At 41.6% G+C, this 25,543-nt stretch overlaps 1 protein-coding gene and 1 non-coding gene across 4 annotated transcripts in view; both read left to right on the forward strand.

The window, feature by feature from the left end:
* Nucleotides 1-456: 456 nt before the first annotated feature.
* LOC125624172 (U1 spliceosomal RNA) lies at nucleotides 457-617 on the forward strand. The gene has a single exon (XR_007353230.1). It is a non-coding gene; the product is annotated as a U1 spliceosomal RNA (small nuclear RNA).
* Nucleotides 605-25,543, forward strand: part of NSRP1 (nuclear speckle splicing regulatory protein 1) — a 32,637-nt gene continuing 7,698 nt past the window's right edge. The window contains exons 1-5 of one of the 3 annotated variants that reach the window (XM_075120827.1): nucleotides 605-622; nucleotides 4,295-4,382; nucleotides 21,373-21,429; nucleotides 22,784-22,915; nucleotides 23,968-24,175. In XM_075120827.1, the coding sequence (XP_074976928.1) occupies nucleotides 4,338-4,382; nucleotides 21,373-21,429; nucleotides 22,784-22,915; nucleotides 23,968-24,175 (442 nt within the window). In that variant the 5' untranslated portion in view covers nucleotides 605-622; nucleotides 4,295-4,337. Of the gene's footprint in view, nucleotides 623-1,303; nucleotides 1,409-4,294; nucleotides 4,383-7,774; nucleotides 7,848-21,372; nucleotides 21,430-22,783; nucleotides 22,916-23,967; nucleotides 24,176-25,543 lie in introns of those variants that run through there. The other 2 variants (XM_048823693.2, XM_075120826.1) reach the window with 2 other exon arrangements.

A 25,543-nucleotide genomic window follows, 5' to 3' on the forward strand; every position in this document is an offset into this window, starting at 1 on the left:
AAGATTCCATCTTTGCAATAAAGTATCTTTTGGCAGAATCAGTTTTTTAATAAAATGTTGGGAAATTAAACTTCTTTTTCTTTATTTAGTTGACAAAGTGTGATGTCTACCAAATACTTTCTAATTTGAGATTGCAGGTTGCTTTTAACCTCCCCATATAAAATGATGGTGATTATCTGACAGCTGCTTCTAACTGGCAAGTGGGTTTCATATTTTTGTTAGGGGAAAGGCTTTTCAGGTCACTTACAGTGATATTTCTAGGAACAATGTCTTTACAGATATTATACTGATAGCCACAAGCACTTGTCCCTTCAGAAGATGCTCACAAACAATTCATTGTGAATACAAATTACTTACTAAGCTTTATGAATGGAACAAAAAAGGTAGGGTGCTTATAGATTACATGGTTTGTTTCAGCGAGTCAAAGTAACACACCAGGGCTTTGTCTAGTTCAGGGTCTGCACCGGGCAGGGGCGATACCAGGATCAGGAAGGTGGTTTTCCCAGGGCGGGGCTCACCCGTTGCCCTGCGGGTGCGCTGACCCCGGCGATTTCCCCAAAGGCGGGAAACTCGGCTGCAGCACTTGTGGTAGTGGTGTGCTGCTTTTGTTTCACCTTTTCAGGTACCTGACCCAACCGAAGCGCCCAGCCACAGGTGCCTGCTCTGCATGGGCGCTTGCTGGCAGCGGGCGGGCGCCAAAGGTCCGGAGCGTGCCCGGCGGGGCGGGAGGCAGGCCGCCGGCTCAGGCCCTTCACTAGCGGAGAGATGACCAGGCTGACAAAAGCTGGGAGCCCCAGCACTTGCGGGTGCCCGCACTGCCCTAGGTGAAGCCTCGCTTGGCGAAAGCCGGTTGCCCGCCGCCTCACACCGGGAGTCCTGCGTTGCCGAGCGATCCGTTCGCCCCCCAAAAAGCAAACAGCATCTCGCCGCGTTTTACTGCGGAGACCCGGGTTCAGGGCCCTGACCCCCAGTACGCCCCGAGCCGCCCCTGCCCTGCGGCGGGGCAGGGAAACGCCCCGAGGGCGAACGCCCCGGTGGCACGGGGGCGGCGAGGGAGACCCGTTTCGCATCGCTCGAAGCGGCTTCCCCCTGTCCGCAGCGGGGATAAAATGCCCCCCCGCGCCGCTCACGGGCCCCCGCGTTCACCCGGCAGGGACCCTCGGGCGCGCCCCGTCTGAGCCCGGCCGAGCTTCCCGCCGCACCCCGGCGGGCTGAATGCCTCCTCCCGCCCCGCCCCGCCGCGCGCGGATATCGCCCCCCCCCCCCCGGCGCGGATATCAGCCCCCCCACCCCCGGCCCCACCGTCCGCCTGCGGCGCGAGGCGGAACCGGCGCCGAGCGGGAGGCGGCGGTGCCCGGATGCAGCAGCGCAGCGCGCCCGACCCCAAGATGGCGGCGCCGAGCAAGCAGTGAGCGGGGCCCGGGCGCGTCAGGGGGGGCCCCATGAGAGACTCTGGGGACGGGAGAAGCGCCTGGGGGAAGGGACTGGGGGGAGAGGCCCATGGGGGCCTGGGAGGTGATGGGGCTGAGGGGGTGGTGCGAGGGGGGAGGGCAGTGAAGGGGAGGTTGGGGAGAGACCCCCATGGGGGCCTGGGAGGTGATGGGGCTGAGGGGGTGGTGCGAGGGGGGAGGGCAGTGGGGGAGAGGCCCCTGGGGGCATGGGGGAGATGATGCCATGGGGGAGGGCAGTGAAGGGGAGGTTGGGGGAGAGGCCCATGAGGTCAAAGGGAATGGGGTTGAGATGAGGGGACATGAGGGCCAGTTGGGGGGATGGTGGCATTGGGGGAATGACAATGTGGGGGAGTGGCTTTGGGGATATAGGGTCCTGTGTGTGGTAGGCTGAGAGGATAGGGCCCCAGGGGGACATGGAGGGGGGTCACCAGGGCCTGGGATTGGTGGGGAGTCTGGGGTCCTGTTGGGGAAGGAGATAGGGTGATACAGTGGGGGGCAGGGGGTGGGATGGTGAGGGTAGATGAGAACATGGGGCAGATGCTGGGGATGTGGGGCAGCTCTTGAAAACACCACCTGTGGGCAGTGGGGTTACTCACGTGGGCCCCTGCAAAACAGTGTGGTGGACCAAGGCATGCTCAGAAACAATCTTCACCTGGGGCTGTATGATAAGCAGAAGACTTACAAATCACTTTGTTTTGTTTTATTCAATCTGGGCTCTAGGGTCTCAGGGCTGCAACTTTGGAGAGGGCAAACATTGCAAGGGAATGTTTGTTTGTTTTAAAAGCAACTGTTTATCCTGGAAGCTTCTTGCACCAAATTAATAGAAATATATCATTGGGTATAGAGCTAGTAAAAGTTTGTTTTTCCCAAATCTAATTTTGGGGTCAAATTTATTATTGTTTACTTCCTGTACAACTCACAAAGCCTTTCCAAACAGGAAAGAAGACATGTTCCCTGCCCCTAGGAGCTCTTAGGCCTGGTCTACACTTAAAAATTAGATCAACCTAGCTACATCTCTCAAGGCAGATAGCCTGTCTCCCTACCCACCTCTACTGCACTTATCACCTTCCAGTAGTGCCTTAAGTGGCATGACTAACATCTGTCACATGTAGTTCCTTCCCTCTCATCCTGCTGGGGGCAGGGAGGGGAATTGTGTGTGCAATGGAGTGTTTTTTATTGGTGTGTTTTTTGTTTTTAATGTATCTCTTGTTCTGTGTGTATATACAAGAGGGCCAGTCAAAGAGGTGTGCCTTAATTTGGAATGGAAGGTGGTGAGGTTTGGGATTGTCCTTAGTTCCTGTGAGAGTTTGTTCCATAGTCCAGTACCAGCCCCCTGAGAAAGCTCTTGTTTCTTGCACCATAGAGTTCATTTGTGCATGGGAGCAGAGTTTCAACTACAGACTTAATTCTGGATCTTCAGGTCATGGTGTACTTCTGCAGTACAAGTAATAAATAATAATAGGTGATCTTTTAGATGGCCTGGGCCCAAGCCTCTGCATGCCTTGAAAATAGTATTGAGACCTTGAACTTGACTTGATATTCTATAGCAGTGGCTCTCAACCTTTCCAGACTACTGTACCCCTTTCAGGAGTCTGATTTGTCCTGCATACCTCCAAGTTTCACCTTACTTAAAAACTATTTGCTTACAAAATCAGACCTAAAAATACAAAAGTGTCTCAGCACACTATTACTGAAAAATGACTGACTTCCTCATTTTTACCATATAATTATAAAATAAAACAATTGGAATATAAATATTGTACTTACATTTCAGTGTATAGTATATAGAGAAGTATAAACAAGTCATTGTACGATATTTTAGTTTGTACTGACTTTGCTAGTGCTTTTTATGTAGCGTGTTGTAAAACTAGGCAAATAAGTAGATGAGTTGATGTACTTCCTGAAAGACGGCTGTGTACCCTGAGGGTACGCGTACCCTTGGTTAAGAACCACTTTTATACAGGAACCCTCTGTAGGGAGCAGCTACAGGTTTGATGTGCTCACAGTATCCTGTGTTGGTGGGAGAATGCTGCTGCATGTTTTGTACTAACAAACCCTTCCCAAAAGAGTAGAACTAATCTCTTAAGAAAGACAAATGTTTATTTGTAGGCTTGGCAGAATTTGATTTTTATTTTTTTTATAATTTCAATGAATAATATCGATTTTATTTTTAAATATTTTTTCAATTTTTATCAATTTAAATTTTCACAGTTGCGTAAAATTATGGGACATTAGATAACGGGAGGCAGACAATTATTTAATGACAGATGTTGAGATTCAAAAAGTTAAAACATTATAACCATTAAAACACAAATTGTTAATATCATATCAAAATATACAAAGTAAAGATCCTTAAATCAAACTCAAGTAAGAAAAATGATGCTTGTGAATTTATTAATCTGTTCATTTTGATTATTGGTGGAAATTATTTTTCGAGGTGCGCGTGTGTATGAGATTATGCCCGTGTTTAATCTTTTGCAGAATAAAGAGCCCGAACTAGTTTCTTCTTATGGTAGAAATGGGCTTTCAGGAGGGATTTAAGTGAGAGGGTACTGGCTTTGTGGACCAGCTCTGGAAGGGCATTGACTGGAGAGTGGGTGGCATGGGAAAAAGCTTGAAGACTGCTGTAGGAGAAGCGTATGAATGGGTGACAAGGTCGGCTACATTGTACCAAATGTCCTAAATTATGCTCAATAACTGTGGCACTGATGCTGATTTTGCTAGTGTGCTATTTTCTGTTTTTAAAATTGGGTGGTTGTTTTCTTCGTCTTCGAATATAATACATATATTACCGTATTATTGTCAATAATACTAAAAGGGTGATTTCTAACCTTTTTCTCCAGATATGGGCTTATTTTGCCCAAGAAAGCATTGCAGAAAACTCTGATGTTGAAGAAACATTCGGTCTTCGCAGATGACTCTGATGAGGAGGTTAGTTATCAATAATTTTCTCCACAGTAACACTGAAATGTACATTTCATTCTGCTGCTTTTCAGTACGTTAAATGGAGGATTACTTTGAGCTGAATATCGATTGGGAACATTTTATGGGCAGATGCCTGCTAATAACAAAAGAAGTCCAAATTCAATATACATTTCATTTCCAAAAATGCCTTTTTGAGTAGCATGATCTAGTGGTGAAAGCAAAGATCTGGGCCTGGGGAGCTCTCAGTTCTTTCCTTGATTCTGCCGCTAATTTGTGTGATCTTGAGCAAAGTACTTAACTTCTCTGTAGGCAAATGGTTCTTTGAAATAGATTTTTGCTATTCTGGAACTGTTATGTCCAGAACTCAAAAGACCTTTAACAGCTCATTTCTTCAGCTTGTCTCTATAATTAAAATAAGTCTGCACTAATGCTTCTAAAAGTGTGTAGTCTGGGGTATTTCTGAAGAACATTGTGCAGTTTAAAGTTCAGAGTTCTGTACTGTTTTTAAGGGGTACATTTTGTTTTAGGTATTTTTGAAATACAAATCAGTGCTCTAATAGCCTGATCCAACTTCATTTGAAGTCCTATCTGAATCTTAATGAAAACAGTGCAAAATTAACCCTGATGTGTATGAAAACTCTTTTATTTTAACACAATAGGTAAGAAATAGTCAGAATTGTGCACCTGAGAGTTGTCTGGTTATGCCATACGCATTTGAAGTTACTTTGTATAGTGTGAAAAGGAGTATAATTTATCGCAGGTTTATCACTTGTGAGTTATGAGTCTATACAGGTAAAATTATGCTATATCCCTATGTTTGTAGCTCTGTCTGACATGTTCTATTCCATAGACTTGTTTGGTGGCTGGGTGAGCAAGTTGAACATATTATTCATGTGGACAAAATAAAAGATGAAATGTCTCGTAAGTCTCAGGAACAGAATGAAGTAACTGCACTAGTCAGATATTTTTGTAAACAGATTGTAAAATTTTAAGGATGAACAATAATTCATCCTTGTGTTTAATCCAAACAAAGGTCCCAACCCTGTAAACACTTATCCACACGCTTAAGTTTACTTATGTGAGTAGTCTGATTTAATTTAGTGGTGCTACTTGTGAGAGTAAAGTTAAGTACATGTTTGGAGGATCTGGGCCAAACCTCACAAAGATTCTTTGACAGCTTATTTTTGTTAAGCATTCACAAAAATTGAGTTCATAATTGGCATGGAGCATAATTAGGAAGTGAAATGATCTTCTAGAAATCTAAACTTCGTAGAGTTTAAAGAATTCCTGCTTTGTCAGTAGTTGATTGGGATATGGAAGAATGCCATATACTTTTTGTATTTCTTTTCCTTGATGATGCAATTTGATTTCTGGATGATGACTTCCATAACATTTCAAGTAGAGCATTAGGACAGTGTACAGTACTGCTAGTACATGACTTACCTAAACATGTACTCTGGTTCTTCTTCGAGTGCTTGCTCATATCAATTCCAGTTAGGTGTGTGCGCGCTGCATGCACAGCTGTCGGAAGGTTTTCCGTAGCAGCCACTCGTCGGGCCGGCTGTGGAGCCACCTGGAGTGATGCCGATATGGCGTTTTATATACGACCCTGCCGGCCCGACCCCCCTTCAGTTCCTTCTTACTGCCAGTGACAGTTGTTGGAACAGTGGTTTCTTGTTCTCCAGTTGTCTACTACTCCCTAGCTATCTTACTTATCTCTGTATATAGTTACCCATTGTTAGTTAATTGTTTAGTCATTATCTCTAGTGTTAAGTATAGTTTATAGCAGTTGAGGGTTTTCCCCTTCAATGAGTGTCCTATGGGGCATGCCATCCCAGGGCTTCAAACCTTGTAGCTCTTGCGGCAAGCCTATGCCCACGGCAATCTGCATAACTCCTGTCTTCGGTGCCTGGGAGAGGCCCACCAGGCAGACAAGTGTAAAATTTGCAAGGCGTTTAAATCCCGAACCAGAAAGGAGAGGGACGCTTGCCTGAAATAACTCCACATGGAGTCTGCTCTCCGTCCGCCACAAGACTTGGGCCCGAGCGCCTCGATGCAGAGTGCTCCTCCAGCAGTGCCGTCTACAGCACTGCAAAAGGACTCGGCACGCCCTCCTAGGGGCTGGTGATCTCCCGGGGCCCAGAAGCGCTCCCCCCGGCACTGCTCCCCCTCCCTGGCTGCCTGTAAAAAGCAGGCCATGGGAGGACTTCCTCAGAGGCTTGAAGCAGATGCTGCAGCCCCAGCAGGACACCCATAAGACTGACAGACCCTCCAGTAGGCCTCAGCCCGCATGGGCCCTCGGTCCCCCGGGCAGCCCCACACCACCAGACCCCCTGCAGCTGCAGGTGGAGGAGGTCACGCTGACCTCCACTCCAGACACTTTTGAGGCCTCTAGAGGGCTCATTGAGATGACTGCGCCTGTGTCCCCGATCTCAAGGCCTCCATCAGCTCGAGCCCCGGTACCGTCAAGGGGCAAACCGGCAATGTTTGGGCCATCTGCCCCCAGACCAGCATCACTGCGCCGGCCTGAGTCCCAGCGCTGTTCTGAGTCCCAGCACCGCACGTATGTTACGTGCCAGTCTGACTCGCGGCACTGGTCTTGCAGCCCCGATCCTCGGAGCTGTTCCCCACTCTAGGTGGTCGTCAGCTGGTAGGTTGTGGTCCCGCTCGAGGTCTAGGTCATGGTCTGAGACCTCGCAGCACTGCTCAGACCATCCTCGTTCCGTGCACCGCTCTCCATTGCAGCACCGCACCTCTCCAAGTTGCCGATCGCAGCGCAGATCTCCGGCACGGCAACGGTCATGGTCACTCTCTCAACGCCGCTCCCCATTGAGGCAAGGTCCAACTTCTTGGCACCTGTCGACCTCACAGTACCGCTCTCCACAATGGCACTGGTTGCTGCCTAGATCTCGCTATTCCTTGCAGTACCCATCCCACCAGTTGCGGGACATGGAGCTTTCCTTGATGCACTTGAGCACCGCCCCTCCTTGACCGTCCCGCTCCCAATCTCCCTCCCTTAGGTGGAAATGGCTATACACAAAAAGTAAATAAACTACAAATAGTTATTTCTCCCCTCTAATCCCATTCAATTCACAGTACTAGTTTTCACATTTTCAGATAGCAGTGTGTGTTTTTTTTTTTTAATGGATCCATATCCCTTTAACATTTCAGGAGGAAAGATTATTGCATTTTCTTTTACCTTTACCTTAATAATTTGAGCATAAAGTATCAGCACATTAATTTAAAGAAAATATTGTCAACTCAAATTTTAGCCAACATTTAGATTTTTTAAATAAAATATTTAAAAATCAGAAGCCCTATAGAAATCAATAATTTGTTCCAAAATATTCAGTGTAAACCGTAATTGCTATCCAGTTTTTGCAGCAGAGAGAATCTGAAAGAGCACGGATCAGAAGCAAAACCGAAACTGATTCATTAATTTTTACTGTCCAAGCTGGACAAATGCAAAAAGTAAGTAAATGGTTAAAAGGAAATTGTATTATTAGTTTGAATAACCTGTAGCCTTACTAGTAACCAAGAAATTAGTTTGTTTAAAATACAAGATGTTTAAATTTATCCAGCTCACTTTTAAAAAAATATATTAATAACTTATAAAGAAAAGGAGTACTAGTGGCACCTTAGAGACTAACCAATTTATTTGAGCATAAGCTTTCTTGCATCCGATGAAGTGAGCTGTAGCTCACGAAAGCTATGCTCAAATAAGTTGGTTAGTCTCTAAGGTGCCACAAGTCCTCCTGTTCTTTTTGCGAATACAGACTAACACGGCTGATTCTCTGAAACCTATCGTTAATAACTTAATAATTTCTACCTGCTCCAGCAGAGGGTGCAGCAACCCATGCAAATTACAGTTCGGCGTATGCTCCTGTCATTGAGGCACTGAGATGACTGTATAATGCGTGGTGGATAGAGCTGGGTATTTTACAAATAAAAATAATTGATTATCTTAGGAACATACTGTTAAATTGGGGTATAACAAAGGAGTTTAAAGCAGGATCTTTATCCTCTTTAAATGTTGATCTATAGTTAAAGAGAAGATAAGTATTCTGGAGGTGGAGTTACAATATATTTAACTTCAGCATCGAAGTATAATGTTATGGTTTTTATCAACCAAAATTTATTTCTGAGAATTTTAATCATGCCCACAGTCTATGAATTTCAAACTCTAATTTTAAAATGTTTTAATTAATTTAATATTATGCTCACTCCACTTTCCACTCGAAAAATTTTCAATGTAGGTGAGATCTGTTACCCTAATATTACTGTTGGTTTTCTAAAGCTAAACTTGAGTTCTTTTTTTCTCTTGGGGGGGGGGGGGGGAAATCCAGAGCAAATCCAAGTGGAAAAGAAACACTATATCTGAGGTCCCTCATTCGCATAGTTTCTGAGCAATTCACAAACTGCCTCTGTGAAGTAGCAATGCCATATTACAGAAGGGAAACAGAGGCACAGAGTGACCAAGAGTGGGATCCACAAATGTATTTAGGCACCTAAGTCCTGATTTTAGGCACCGCTGCGATCCACAAACCTCCAGCTCAGCTAATCCTGTAAGCGCCTGAACTTGCTTGATGCCTAAGTTTTTGCCGTAAAGGTTCCCTATGTTTCTGGCTCTGATAGTGTGCACTGCAGCCCTGCTTTAGGTGACTGGGCACCTAAGTCCCAGAGTAATTCACAAAGTAGGGGAGAGAGGTTGTTTGGCTACCTAAGTCACATGCAGGGCCCGATCCAGTAGGCAAGCTCAGAGGTAGCCTAACTCCACACAAAACAGCCAGGGGGAGGAGCAGGCGGAGGAGGACTTTACAACTTTTAGCTGAGTGGTTAGCGTTTTTAGCCTTCCTCTGCAGCGGGGGCATGGGTCACTTGCGGGTTTAAACTAGTGTAAATGGCGGATTCTCTGTAACTTGAAGTCTTTAAATCATGCCTTGAGGACTTCAGTAACTCAGCTGGAGGTTAGAGGTCTATTACATGAGTGGGTAGGTGGGGTTCTGTGGCCTGCAATGTACTGTAGGTCAGCCTAGATGATCATGATGGTCCTCTTAGACATGGGATGTGGGAGACTGCTGGATCAAGTCTTCCCTGTGCCGGAGGAGGAGGAGAAGGGATTTGAACAGTGATCTGCCCGTCTGAGGAGAGAGCCCCAAACACTTGGCTATGGAATGTTGTGGCTTGGATCTCCCTAAATCTCTCCTATTGAAGTTGTTCCACTTAAATTAAATATTGATTAGGCCAGAGCAAGAGTTAGAATGACTCTGTATCCTAGTGGTTAGGGCATTCACCTGCAAGGTGGCAGATCCTTGGCATCCGAACTCCTGTCTTGCCTGCAGTTTGTGACTCTCGAACAGTGATAGGTGCCTCCCTGCAGCCAGGACTTGGCACCAAATTCAGAGAGAGGAGTGGGGCTTCTCATTGCATCTCCCATTGTCTAGCTTAGACGGCTCCCTGCCTACCATGCGGTCTTTGTGCATCACATTCTAAGGCACCTATCTCTCCCCATTCATTTTATAGGAGCCGAAGTCAGGCTTTGTGGATCTCAGTGTTGTTCCAGTGATTTTTTTAGGCCTCTAAAAGTTATACGCTGTGAAGCTCAGCATCACAACACTTAAGTCTCTTTTGTGGATCCAGGCCTAAATGACTTGCCCAAGGTGTCTCAGGAAGTCTGTGGCAGGGATTTGAACACAGGTGTCCCAAGCCAAGCCCTAGGATCACCTTGCTCTCCAGTACATATACTTCTACACAGAAAGAGAGGAGAAAAAAAATAAATCCAGTGAAATAATGATTTCATCATCTTGGTTTTGTTGTAGAATGTAAAATCTGTGTAAAATTCTGCGACTGCAGAGACCTCAGCGATTTGAAATTGATGAGTGGGAAAATTACTAGTTTTCGGTCAGACTGCTTGTGGACTTGCATTACATGTCTCAGCAACCAAGTGCTATTGTCCAGAAACATTTTTCTATGCATGTGAGTAATATTAATCGATGCTGTCTGGTAAGCCTCGCTGAAATTCATGAAAGCATCTCAGTCATTTAATTAATATGCTACATATAAAAACAAAACAATGAAAAGTAAAGATTGCAAATGGCAAATTTTATTGTCACATTTATAACTAAACAAAAGCTTAAGTTAAATTCCCTTTCCTCCAAAGGATTTGTAATGGAGGCTGAAATATTCTTTAACTACGTCCTTACTACCAGACTTCACTATAACAAATCATACAAAACTTACCATGTTATGTCAGCATGGTACACAGCCAGCAAAAAGCAATAATCTCACAACTGCCTTTATAAAAAAAAAAATCATTTCTTTTTAAACAAAATTACTTTATTAGTTCAGTAATAATTTCAGGGCTTTTCAAGATAAGGAGCAGCATTTGGGAGGGGTTTCATTTCCTGTCTGCTACTTTATCAGTCAGAACTACATCTCGAATGTCTGAAGATTGTGTATTTATAACTGAACTCTAATAAAGTCCATGCTGGGGAATCTGCACACCTGACTTGGTCATTGTGATTATATATTAGATACCAAACTTGTGTTCCCTTTTTTTAATGTTACTATGCATATTTCATTAAGATTTTGTCTGCATCCTTGCTGAATCTGTTAGAAAGGATTTGAAAGGTGATAATATCTTATAAAGTCTGCTCACTGTAGCCAAGCTGGTTAGTGGATGTAAGTTACTGTAGAAGAAAGTCCTTTGGCTTGCTCATTTAAGCAAAATGTCCATGTTAGTGGGACAGAAATTCTCTTTAAATGAAGTGTTAGTCATGAATAATTAATAAAGCAAGAAAGGAGGCTTGTTAATTCTAGTACGCTTGGTAAAACCTAGTGTGTAGCTGTCATAGCAAGGGAAGGATTTGTTCTTTCACTATTTTCAGTGTTAAAATCTTTAAAATTGTGTTTTATTTTCCCTTACCACTAGAAAGTCTTTTATTGAGCACATAGACTATAGCAATAAATCATTTGTCTTTAAAAATAACGCAGAACAGAAATTTATTTCTGATACATTTTCTCAAAAGGATCTGTCCCCTATATTCCTCTTCATCTAGGACTTGTCTGTATGACTGCTGCATTGTTGCTTGCTCTGCTCCTGTCTATGGAGTTTAATAGACCATCTTTCGGTGCTAATTGATACTTCATTTACAGCAAGTGGGGTGCCTGCTTCCGCATCTCTTAAGATCCCTCCATGCAGATTTCCCTGTCCTTGCAACTTTTAGAAATTGCAGTCTTCTCCTTTACACTGAGGGCTTGTCTACATAGGGAAATGCACCAGAAGAACTTTAGTGTGGTCATAGCAGTATAACTCCCTGTATGGGGACTCTTATTCCAGTAAATTTCCCCATTTAGAGAAGTTCTCATGGTACTTTACACTGCTCTTGCAATATAACAGGGCCTTAAAGTGGGTGTAACTAAGGCTCCTTTAAGGCTTCTTTTTTTTGCCAAAGCTGTATGAGATGGCATTATTATGAATGAGAGTCAAATCCTGAGATTCCTGATGTGTTGTGAGAAGAACTAAGTACTGTACTTACGATCTGTGATCCAGTTATCTTTGGTCTTGCCTTCACTACAAAAAAGGATATGTTCTTAACTCAAGTTAGCTAACTCAAGATAAAATCCTAATGAAGACAGAGCAGTTAATAGTTTTTGCATGAGTTAGCAGGTCGAGTTAGAGTAGGTTTGCCCATAGTCTTTAGCTTGACCTGCTAACTCATGTGAAATATGAGCTGTCTTGTCATCATTAGGATTTTACCTTGCGTTAGCTAACTCAAGTTAGATCATTTTTTTTTGTCATAGTGCAAACAAGGTCATTGAATGTAGTGGGATAGCTGGCCTTGCCAGCTTCTTGGATATTGTCCTATCTTATATTTAACAACTAATCAAGTATTTAAAATGTATGGAATATATATACAGTAGGGTTTTCAGAAACAATGTGAACAGGTCAATATGATAGTCTAATTCTGCTGTCTTTTTGGGGATCAACTTTGGCTTCCACTGGCTTTTGTTTTGTGAATGTCCACAATTAAAATGATTTCAGCAAGTTGATGAAATAGCACTGTAACACATTTTTATATCCTGGAAGGATCTACGCTATTATTAGAGATGTTCTCTTACTTTGGGCCAAAATTATTTTCTGTGCTTCATAGCCCTGCATCTTATCCCCTGCCTTAATTTATAACAATATAACATTAGAAATGCTGCCCCTTAAAATGAAAGCTGTGGGGAACCCTTATAATGAATCTCACGTTGTTGGTTGATTGATTGTTAATTCCATCCGGCCTTAAATGGAAAAGAGCATCCACAGGTATTAAAAAAACAATCTAAATGTATCCACTTAACTTGTGAGTCAACAGTTAAAATAATCATAGATGTACTAATTGTCTGCAGACCTCCAGACATAAAAGGTGTCCTGGAGTGACCAAGAGGTATGCTGACTGTTATGGTGGCGAAACCCAAGACTTACTTGCTTCAGAGAGTTCAGCACCTTCGCAGACATCATCTCTGATGCTATCCTCCCAAACTTTGTATTGGAACTGACCACCTCTTGTCTCCAACCGGCTAATCCTACACACATGGCCCCGATGTGTTTTTGAGTTTAGGAGGAGTCATAGGGAGCGCAAAAATCACCCTCCTATTTTTGGCAGACCACAACCTTCTCCAAGCACAGTCCTCAAACAGGATGGTGGCTCTCATTGTTGTCCACCTTCATAACCACATGGATCCAGTTAAACATAACAGCATCCTCAGAGAAAACAACGGTGAACAGATAGCATTTTGTCAAACCTACCATTCCTTGGGCTATGATCGTACACCGAACGCAGCCAGAAATATGGCACCACACTATTATATCACCATGATTTGCTGATAGTCTACCATAATGAAAGAGGGAGGGAAGGACATTTGAATGCCTGTGTTGAAAATCTAAGGTAGAAGCATTCAATACAAGAATCTCCTGTGGTCCTAATCCACAATCAGGATAGAAACAGAGAGAATTTATTTTCTTTACCATTGCAGCCACTGTATCACTACTATCAGGACTTTAAATTGCTTCATCAATCCAGACTACATACACTCTACCTAGGAAGCCAGTATTACCTGCTTTGAGAACTATCAGCATGTTTCACAGAGAAGAGATTCCAAATGTGGGATGATGGGTTCTGTGAACAAGAACCATACACCTCTCTTCCAGAGGAGAGAAGAATGGTCATAGGCCCTTCCCAGATTCAGACTGAAGTGCAGAATTTACATACAACCTAATCTTCACCCACAACAACTAAGAGGAAAAATTTAAACGAGGAGGAGGAGAAGGTGTCTTTCTCTCTCACAAGTGTGTATGCATCCGCATGCACAAATTCCAACAACCTGATGATGAGGGGGCAGAAACTAAGGCCTGGTCTATGCTAAAAAGTTAGGTAGACCCAGCTGTCACTCAGGGGTGTGAAAAATCCACACCTGCTGAGCAGCACAGTTAAGCCGAACTAAGTTGCAGACAGGGCTAGGTTGATGGAAGAATTCTTCCGTCGATCTAGCTACCACCTCTTGGAGAGGTGGATTACCTACTCAGACAGGAGAGCCCCTTCCAACAGTGTGTAGGCAATGCCACTGTAGCATTTCACATGTAGATAAGCCCATAGCTCACTAGACTCTGTTGCTTTAATTCAGTTTTTGCAGGTGCTTAGATGCTAGGTTTATGGATGTCCGATAAAAACCTTTACTGTGATTATTTCCAGATTTGTATTTTATTTATTTATTGGGTCCCTCACTTTGAATCTTTGCCCCATATTTTCACCTTGTCAAGATGAGAGCTGTGTCTTTCCAGCTGAGGACTTGTCTGGTTTCATGTGAATACTTGGTCAGGATAACATGTTGTTGTAATTAAGCCTTGGGGCTACAACAATAGCCTAAAATCTGATATTGAAAGTTTTTGCTTTTGTGAACAGATTAACCATCTCAGCTTTTCTCATTTACTGACCAGTTAATAACTCTACTTACTCTACTGTTGGCGATTAGCCAGGGATTTTCTGCATACCAAGTTAAAACCAATTGGTTATAGTAGGAGATTAAAATTAATTCTGGTTTAATTTGTCTGATGGGTCATTAAGTCTAGTTTCATATCCCTTTGAAATGAATTACAAAACGAAGAGAAATAATTGATCCTGTGTGCCTAATGTTGAATGCCTTGAAGGAGAAACCTCCAGAAAGCTGGTAGATATCTTGTCAGAGAAAGATGATGCGGGTCTAAGGTGGCAGTTTACTTCTAAAGTGAGAAACCATGTAAAAGAAAAGGATAAGGCAGTATATATTGTCCTGCATACAAGTATTTGCAGTATATAAGGTTTGGGTGGCAATCACAGATCATGCTTCCCTCCCTCACAAATCCGTAAAAGAGAATTTACCCCTAATCAAAAGTGCTTTGAGTGTAGCTTTATTAAAATACACTCTGCTGTAGGTGGTCTAAATTTTCATTGGGGTCATACGTCCTTTCCTGAGATGTCAGTGAAAGAATGCACTGGCGTTTCTCATGCACATCGAGATCCTAATTTAAGGTAATTGAATGTCCTAAAATTTTCCATGAGACATTCTTAATCTTACATGTTTTACAAGAGCTTTTTAATTTAAGCCCAGATAATAAGGTCCCATCTACACTAGGAAACTGACTCAGTGCTGAAAATGGTTGTCAGCAATGGGCCTTAGTCTTCCTTTCTGTAACAGTGCAGAATATGGTTTTGCTACATCTGTACTAGCAGTTAAATGGTTTTCAGCACCAATTCTGGGAGAACCATTGCTGACAACTGGTCCATTTCCTAGAGCAGTTGGGACCAATGGGTCTATATTAAATTAGAAGAAAAGGGAAATGAAAAGTTTTCAGACTGCACCTTACATTCTTCAAAACATACACATGTATAATCACATGATTTACTCTTCTTCTTTTTGCTTAGGTATTTGAGGACTTTTGAATTATTGAGCTTTTTGTACAGCATTCAGAGTGCTATAAAATGCAATCACAGTGAGACATACCTTAAATAATTCAAAACACTGGTCAGTAGTGTGGTCTTCACATCCCTCCATACCCATGTAGGAATGACGGTAAAGAAGAAATATATTTTAAGAAGTTATTTAAAATGAGAGAGAGAGTGAGGTTGCTTGGCAGACAAGAATTAGGAGAGCGTGCTGGTAGATACTCTGGAGGGCAGGGATAGGATACAGAGGGACCTAGACAAATTGGAGGATTGGGCCGAAAGAAATCTGATGAGGTTCAATAAGGATAAGTGCAGGGTCCTGCACTTAGGACGGAAGAACCCAATGCACAGCTACAGACTAGGGACCGAATGGCTAGGCAGCAGTTCTGCAGAAAAGGACCTAGGGGTGACAGTGGACGAGAAGCTGGATATGAGTCAGCAGTGTGCCCTTGTTGCCAAGAAGGCCAATGGCATTTTGGGATGTATAAGTAGGGGCATTGCGAGCAGATCGAGGGACGTGATCGTCCCCCTCTATTCGACATTGGTGAGGCCTCATCTGGAGTACTGTGTCCAGTTTTAGGCTCCACGCTACAAGAAGGATGTGGATAAATTGGAGAGAGTCCAGCGAAGGGCAACAAAAATGATTAGGGGTCTGGAACACATGACTTATGAGGAGAGGCTGAGGGAACTGGGATTGTTTAGCCTGCAGAAGAGAAGAATGAGGGGGGATTTGATAGCTGCTTTCAACTACCTGAGAGGTGGTTCCAGAGAGGATGGTTCTAGACTATCCTCAGTGGTAGAAGAGGACAGGACAAGGAGTAATGGTCTCAAGTTGCAGTGGGGGAGGTTTAGGTTGGATATTAGGAAAAACTTTTTCACTAGGAGGGTGGTGAAACACTGGAATGCGTTACCTAGGGAGGTGGTAGAATCTCCTTCCTTAGAAGTTTTTAAGGTCAGGCTTGACAAAGCCCTGGCTGGGATGATTTAATTGGGGATTGGCCCTGCTTTGAGCAGGGGGTTGGACTAGATGGCCTCCTGAGATCCCTTCCAACCCTGATATTCTATGATTCTATACTGGTATATGCAAAATTATGAAAGAACGTTCAAACTCAAATGTGGGGGAAAAAGAAACCAAGAGGGATTTGGGAAGATTTTTCAGGGGTAATATACTGTAGTGCCTTAATGCTATTATAAGAAGTTTTCCTTGGTTTGCACAGGAGCATTCTGTTTGTTTTTACTATAGGGTTAAAATATTTGCTCTTGACAGAAAATATTACACTATAAGCTTTGTGCCTCCAAAGAATAGCTTGATTGTGGACAAACAGAAAGCATGAGACAGATTGCTGAGTTTGTAGGGCCTTTAATAAATGAACTGTTGATAAGTAAAAACAATACAAAAGAACAGGAAGTTCTCATCTATCAGTGCTCATAGCAGAACAGGAAATTGTCACCCACAAACCATAAGAAGAGGTGTTTGTACTGGAGCCTTTTTCCTTAAACTTACTGACACTCTGGACAAACAAATGACAGGTGGACCTCTTTAGACCTTTGTGTATAAAAACGAGAACCATATATTACTTTTGCAGGTCTATAAATATTATACAAATACAAATTGATTTCTTGTAGGCTGAGTAGGAAGAAAAACATTCTAACCAGAGTTTGATATTTTGATATGAATACAGAAATAGGTTTTTCCTCTTTCCCCTCCACTCTACCCTGATGGGGCCCTTAGGAGAGCCTGCTCTTATAGCTGGGTCTCAAGGGAAAGTTAGCTAAAAGATAAACTCTAGGAATTATTTGGGGGAAAGTTCTGGGGAAGTCAGATGATCACAAGTGATTCCTTCTGGCCTTGGAATCTATGACTATGCCAAGCAGAAGGCAACCTTGTTCCCCAAGAACTGGCGTCGTATCTCAGGGCAGGCTTATCCTAGAACTGCTACAGCAGCACCGCTGCAGTGCTGCTAGTTCAGTCGCTCTCCTGTTGGCATAATTGCACCACCCTCCTGAGCCGCGGTAACTGTGTTGGTGTGAGAGCATCTCTTACCGACCTAGTGCTGTCCACGCCGGCTCGTGGATCAGCGTAACTTATGTTGCTGAGGGGGTGGCTTTTCCACACCCCTGAGTGACTTAAGTTATATCAAAGTAAGCTATCGTGTACCTTCTACGTCTCCTGTGTAACACTGTCACTATCCCACAGAGTCAGCCCTAAATAGTCTTTTATATTAGGAAAGTTATACTGCTGGTCACATGACGTTGTGGAGATATGTAATATATGTGAAATTAAAATGAAGGTTACTGTTTAGTTTTAAATAAATATTTGAAAAGAATCTGAAACGCTATTTTAAAAATTTGCTTCCTAAAACCACAAGAAAAAAGAAATGGATTAATGAAGTCAGGATTAATTGAATATGTTTGAAAATATAGAAAATGTAGATGAATGCATCCTAATTCGAGTCCAAAAAGTATGTTGCAGTGTAAAGGATGTAGTCATGAGCATCACTGTAGACTGTAAAAACAATGAGGAGTACTTGTGGCACCTTAGAGACTAACAAATTTATTTATGCATAAAAGCTTTTGTGGGCTAAGACCCACTTCATCAGGTGCATGGAGTGGAAAATACAGTAGGAAGATAAATATACATAGTACATGAAAAGATGGGAGTTGCCTTACCAATTCTAACAAGACAATTCGATTAAAATGGGCTATTTTCCACTCCATGCATCTGATGAAGTGGGTCTTAGCCAATGAAAGCTTATGCCCAGATAAATTTGTTAGTCTCTAAGGTGCCACAAGTACTCGTTGTGTTTGCTGATTCAGAGTTGTAGCCATGTTAGTCTGTAACTGTAAACTGTGTGTGTGTATGATTTCGAATGGTTTACATTTGGGCAGGAGTGCAAGGCAGATGGCTCCTCTGCAGTAATTCTGTGAACTGACCAATGGATGTAGCGGAACAGCAATGGGTTTGAAACCCTCCTAAAAATAAGTGCATTATTGTCTGTGAGCCATGCTCAGCTTCACAAGCCCTGGGCCTAGAGTGTGGTTTGTTTCCACACCTTAAGTTATCCACTGCTAGATAAGAGAGCTGCCCCTTAATGATAGGGATAACTGTAATCCTCAGCTTTCCATCCTGGAGTCACTACTGTTTGTTCCCCAAAAGTATACAGCATGCTTTTTTTTTTTTTGCTTTTTTTATTATTATTATTTATTTTTATTATTACTCAACTTTACAGGATTTACCATTTTTGAAGCCTGGATATAACTTTAGGTTTTTCTCTCTTCTGCCAAGGCCCACTCCATACACAGCTATTCAACCTTTAGCAAAATAGAGCATTAGAATGTGCAGTGTTTCAGAGCTGCTTTTTCTAGTCCTCCTCCTTTTACTTGTCTAATATTGGTCACTTATATTGAAGGAAGTTAGTTATTGAGGGGAAGGGCTTGAAAAGAATAGTTTGAATGGTTTAAGCTTCTTTCTGCTTTAGTATATTTTCCCTGAATGTAGGCTACATTATAGCAGAAAGCTTGTAAAAAAGTTGAGTACAGGTAAATTAATATAAGTTCTAATATTCAGTGAACACTTGTATATAGTCTTCAAAATATTGACAACTACCCTAGGACCATTGTTTCTGTTGCTGTGCTATAGAAAACAATCAGGGGCCCTTTCAGAGATACTGCCTTGGTTAGGTATAGAGATGGGATACACGAGTTATAAAAGTTCGGTTCTTTTTACGTGTACTTACTGCTGGAAGAAGCTAGCGAAGAGATCTATATTTGATATACTAAATACTGTTCAAAGCTTGAGAAACAGCACTTAACTTTTTTCCATGTTGAGAAACAACACTCGGCTTATTTCCGTGTTGACATGATTTCAACAGCATATGAAAGGAGGGACATGGCACATTGCTATTTTGCAAGCACCAAATGAAAGCAGAAGCTGCATCTATCAGCAGATCTGTTTGAATTTGTGTGTGCTATATTTATTTGGCTTTCCTCAGTGCAACTTTTCATTTCATTTTATTTTTTTTATTAGTGATTGACACAAACGCTCTTTTTAAAAATCTGATGTTGAGCATGGTTCATACATTATTGAAAAGATCAGCTGCCAAAATGCAAAAGAGAGGTTTTTTTCAGTGTTCCCCCTAGAAAAGACTGCTAATTGATACCTAACTACATAAACAAGGCAATGTGCCATGTCCTCTTAATGAATCTGTTTAACAAACAAAATATTGTCTACTGTTTGGGGGGGGGGGGGAAAGAGATGCAGTTAAAAAGACAACAGTAACTAAGACATTTTTAGTTTAAAATATGATTAGAAAACTGAGAGAGTTGTATTTGTCTTAATTGACATTTTCAATTTGTTAATTTTTTCAGTTTGTTTCTTATGTTGTGTTTTCTTAAACTACGGAAGGCTAATGCTGCTATTTTCTGGCATATTAAAAATCTTGAAAAGCTTAAAATAAAAGATTAATGGATTAAATGGTTATTGTAACATGACCATAGTTCAGTCTCAAGGGCATTTCGTATCTTCAAATTGCAAAACTACTAACATAGCTCAGGACTTGATCAAAACAACTGTTTCATAAGTGCAGGAATACTTATAGGGTATCTGGTTATGGTGTTGTGTACAATTCTTTCATGCCTGATATTGTACTATAAGGTAGAGGTGTGTGTGTGTGTGTAACCACACAAGTTTTGTGTAATTGTGATTCCATGGAAGATTATTTGTACATAGTATTTATGGAAGTACAAATACACAAAACTGCTGTGGTTATGTGTCTACTTGTTAGTGGACACTAATTAGTCTACAGCAAAAAATAGATGTGAAGAATGGAAGCAAGAAAAAAGGGCAGATCAACTAGCATTATCTGCAGAGATTGTGTCAGGAAATTAATTCCTTGGCATTTATGTCCAAGGTATTATAAGATCATTGTGATGAATTTTTTAAATTATTGTTACCTTTAAATTGGCAAATTCCTATAACTTTGTTGTTAATAGTGTGTCCATTATTGTAGAGCTGATGAATTCACAGGCCATGTGAATTCCGACCAGAGACCTTCCTGTTTTATGGCATTAGAAATCTTTTAACCTTTAAAAAAACTGCAGCTATATTTATCCTTCAGTGTTCACATACAACTCCCTAATGTTAATGGAAATTAGATTAATCTATTGATGGGAGAATAGACCCCTAAGTACTTAATATACTGTGGGTTTTTGTTTCATTTTCCACAATTTTTTTTTTTTTTTTTGGTAGCAAAAACCAAGCAAGGTTTAGTGCTAAGGAAATTGAGGGGCTGATTCTGCATTAGCCAGGATCATAGTTTCAGAGTAGCAGCCGTGTTAGTCTGTGTTCGTGAAAAGAAAAGGAGTACTTGTGGCACCTTAGAGAACAAATCTGATGAAGTGAGCTGTAGCTCACGAAAGCTTATGCTCAAATAAATTTTAGTCTCTAAGGTGCCACAAGTCCTCCTTTTTCGGATCATAGTGTGAGTAGTCATGGTTTAAGCTTCCCTCTATATCACTTCCAGTGCATTTCAGTCTGATCTGCATTACCTCTTGCTATTTCAGTCTTGGGTTCTGGCACCACTGCTCTGCTAATATACCTCAACACAGATAATTTTTTTATATGTAACACATACACACAATCAGTGCTCCAGCGCCCGGTGGTATTACACTTGCAAGTATCTCTTGAGCAGAGATTGCTTATTTTGTTGAATTGAACCAAATTGTATTGTTCTTTGGTGAGGTAATTTTCTTGGAAATTGTGTTGTAAAACTGATTATTATTTCTATACTAATTTGGGATAGTTTCTTTCCGTGGTACAATGCACTGATCTATTTTATGTTTGTTAATTAATTTTCAGTTTGTTTCTTACGACTCCTCAGAAAAAAGCTGTAAAAGTTATAATAATAATACAGTGAAACCACTTTATTAAAAAAAAGCTATGGATTATTATAGTGTTAGAAAAATAAAACCCAGTATAACCTGTGTAAACACAATAATCTAATTTTATTGCTAATAATATCTTTTAATAGGCATCTGTGGGTGAGAGTCTACAAAAAGAAGCATTAAAAAAGCAAGTAATGAAGCAAGTAAGTTGTGGTGTGGGAGTCCTCATGCATATAACAAAGTAAGAAATTGCTATCATTAGTAACCATGCCAGCTAATGATGTTTTGCCCTTGCCAGCAATCTAGGCTGGCTGTCTTCTTGTAATCAACACACAGTTTTTTTGTTTTTTTTTTCAGTGTGGGTAAGAAGACTCCCTTCTTAACCATGCATTTGTAACTAGTTTGGCCAGTCCCCTTTACTCCCAGTTCTCCATGCATCAGTACATCCCAGAATGCATTGCCACACATGCTGCATGTGCGCAAGTCCTTCACATTTAGAACTAATGTTTAAAAATTCACTCAAACATGGTGATTTTCTGCATCCCATCTGCAATGCAAGACTTCTTTAAAAACAGATTTAGAATTCTCTAGTGCCAATTTTTTGTGTTCCAATTTAGCAAATGTGAAGTAGGAGTCTTCCCCTAGCTGATTTTTAACTTCCATGTTTCTATGGGTGTATTAAATTATTCCACTTTTCTGAACAAGACTGTTCTTGCAATTCTTTGGCTTTGTCCAGGAGCAGCTGAAAAATAGCCTAATGCAAACTTTGTAACTGAAGTTTCCATAGAGCTGAATGTAGTTTACAACAAATACACACACCGTAAAACCACGAGAAGTTGCATTTATTTCTGTGATGTAGAATGTAGTGATGCTTTATTGAATGAATATTTTAAACAACTTTTTTTTGGAGGGAGAATGTAATATTTTAAGGAAATTAAAGATGATAAAGTGTTGAGTTCTTGTATAATGGAGTTCTTACCAACAATGAGTCTTGTATTGGAAGACTCTTGGAAAGTTGTCCAGGAGGAATATGATACTTCTGTAAAGAGACCCAACTATAGGAAAACAATTACACTTAGCCCAAACATAATACAAGGTTATTTATAGGAAGTAAAGTGCATGGGATAAAGTTCTGTAGATGACCTATAGCAGTATATTTAGAGAAAACTATGTAGAAAAATAGATGGATAAATTGGCTAAACTTTTTATTATTTGTATTTATTTTAAAAAATCCCATTGAATCTGAGCTAGGGATATTATTTGATGGGTAATTCTCCACTAAGCAGGATCCATAATAGCTTAATTGCTGTAATTATTATGTTTTCTCATTGTATTCTATTCCTTATCTCCTAAATATCCTTCTTCTTATAATTACTCTTATTTTTAATTCTGATACCAAACAAAGGACTTTGTATGTGGAGTTATGGTGAATTTTTGTTCAGTTTTGTAGTAGATTTATATAATGAACTAATGTAGTTAAAGCAAAATATATGAATAAAAAGTTTTAAAAGCTTAAAGTTGCAGGCTTCATTGGTCTGTGTTTCTCTTTTTTTTAAGACCAAACTTGAGATTCAGAAGGCCTTGGCAGAAGACTCCACAGTGTATGAATATGACAGTATTTATGATGAAATGCAGCAGCAGAAGAAAGAAAGTAATGCCAAAGTACTCTCCGGAAAAGATGACAAAAAGGTCCATAACTGAAAATGTATGCTGTCTGTGTTACCTCTGTATGCTGGGAATAACCATGGCTATTTAACTGATTTTACTAAGTTTTTTGATATCCTAGTAACCCGTTGTTCATTCTGTAGCAGGGCCCTCAAGTGTTGTGCTCAAAATTGTGTTATATAAAATTGTGATGTTGTAAGACTGGTAGTTGTAAGGTGTTGTAAAACTGGTAGTTCATCAAATATTTCAGGACTCTAGTCCCATTTCATTCTGTCGTTGATTGGAAGGACAACAGGTCTGCATAGCTTCCCACCCATAAGTTCTGTGGGACAAGGACCACGTGAATTGCTAGAGAGCCTGTTACAATGGGATAGTTCTGATAGCACCTTTAGTCACTACAACGGTGCTGCTACTACTAATTCCGAAACAGGCAACCCAACTGAACAGGGGAAGGGCTGTCTTTGGGCAACCTGACCAAATTTTGTAGCAATGAGTATGCCTCTCACTAGTCAGCTGCTGTAGGGTCTGTCAAGAAGCTAAAGTAACTACATTTCATCTGTAACATGTGAACCAATTTCTACAGCCCAATTCCTTATTCTAGAAAATGGCTGAATTATCGTGACAAATCACATTTTCATTATTGCTCATTGCATTTGGTAATGGAGTGTTTGTCAGGCTATGATAGGTCTAAATGAAGAATGCCTCCCATTCCCTTATAGCAAGTTGAAGAGGGAGAGAACTATCACAAGACAGAAAACTGCTGGAAGAAAGGTTGTATTGAAAGCATTTGATCTCAGTCTGAGCAGCAGTACACCACTTGAAGCTAGGCTCAGATTTTGTTGAATGCAACTGTTTCATTAATGAGGAGAAAATTCCCATGATCTGGAGCTGAAAAATGTTTGTATTAGTTCATTGAGATAATTGTCCCAGCAGTGGCAACAGTATAAACCAGCTGGGCTGGCTACTGCCATTTTTGTTCCATTAAAAACTGATTTTTTAGTGTACTTAGCAACTCTAATTTGTCTTTTCTCAGCCACCTTGATTCCATCTCATTACTCTTTTTTTCTCCACCTTAGCCCAAATACATCCAAAATATCCTCAAAGCAGCTGAGGTAAGAAAGCAGGAGCAGGAAAAAAGAATGGAAAAAAAAATTCAGAAGGAGCGTGAAATGGAAGGGGGAGAGTTTGATGACAAAGAGGCCTTTGTGACATCAGCCTATAAGAAGAAACTGCAAGAAAGGGCTGAGGAGGAGGAAAGAGAAAAAAAGGAAGCAGCCCTGGAGGGTGAGATTTACATTGAACCAATCTGACTCTTCCTCAAAAGGAAAGTGTGGCCTTTTGCTGTTACAGATAGTGGTCATAGGTGTGATAGAGTTTTCATCCTGGTCTCCGAATTAGGTTGTAGATGGAAAGGAGAGGAAAGTGATCAGGAACAGTCAGCATGGATTCACCAAGGGCAAGTCATGCCTGACTAATCTAATTGCCTTCTATGACGAGATAACTGGCTCTGTGGATGAAGAGAAAACAGTGGAGTGGTAGATAAACTGGAGGGTAGGGATAGGATACAGAGGGACTGAGACAAATTAGAGGATTGGGCCAAAAGAAATCTGATGAGGTTCAGCAAAGACAAGTGCAGAGTCCTGGACTTAAGACGGAAGAATCCCATGCACCGCTACAGACTAGGGACCGAATGGCTAGGCAGCAGTTCTGCAGAAAAGGACCTGGGGGTTACAGTGGACGAGAAGCTGGATGAGAGTCAGTGTGCCCTTGTTGCCAAGAAGGCTAACTGCATTTTGGACTGTATAAGTAGGGGCATTGCCAGTAGATCGAGGGACATGATCGTTCCCCTCTATTCGACGTTGGTGAGGCCTCATCTGGAGTACTGTGTCCAGTTTTGGGCCCCACACTACAAGAAGGATATGGAAAAATTGGAAAGCGTCCAGCGGAGGACAACAAAAATGATTAGGGGACTGGAACACATGACTTATGAGGAGAGGCTGAGGGAACTGGGATTGTTTAATCTGCAGAAGAGAAGAATGAGGGGGATTTGATAGCTGCTTTCAGCTACCTGAAAGGGGGTTCCAAAGAGGATGGCTCTAGACTGTTCTCAGTGGTAGCAGATGACAGAACAAGGAGTAATGGTCTCAAGTTGCAGTGGGGGAGGTTTAGGTTGGATATTAGGAAAAACTTTTTCATTAGGAGGGTGGTGAAGCACTGGAATGGGTTACCTAGGGAGGTGGTGGAATCTCCTTCCTGAGAGGTTTTTAAGGTCAGGCTTGACAAAGCCCTGGCTGGGATGATTTAGATGGGGATTGGTCCTGCTTTGAACAAGAGGTTGGACTAGATGACGTCCTGAGGTCCCTTCCAACCCTGATATTCTATGATTCTATGGGGTTCTGTAGTAGTAACAGAAATGTAGGGCTGGAAGGGACATCAAGAAGTCATTTAGTTTACTGCCTATGTTGAGACAGGTTTAACCATCCATGTATTTTTGACAGTTTTCCATGCCTCTTGCCCTCACCTTTTATTTTCTCCTCTTTTTTGTCCAGTGAGTTGGCCACATGGTTTTGAGCATCTCTTTTATCCTTTCCAACCTTTCCAGGGCCCCTAACTATCATTTTTGGACACATGTCATGGGGGGGAGGAAATACT

The sequence above is a fragment of the Caretta caretta genome, chromosome 17, assembly GCF_965140235.1.
Source record: "Caretta caretta isolate rCarCar2 chromosome 17, rCarCar1.hap1, whole genome shotgun sequence".
Taxonomy (NCBI): Eukaryota; Metazoa; Chordata; order Testudines; family Cheloniidae; genus Caretta; species Caretta caretta.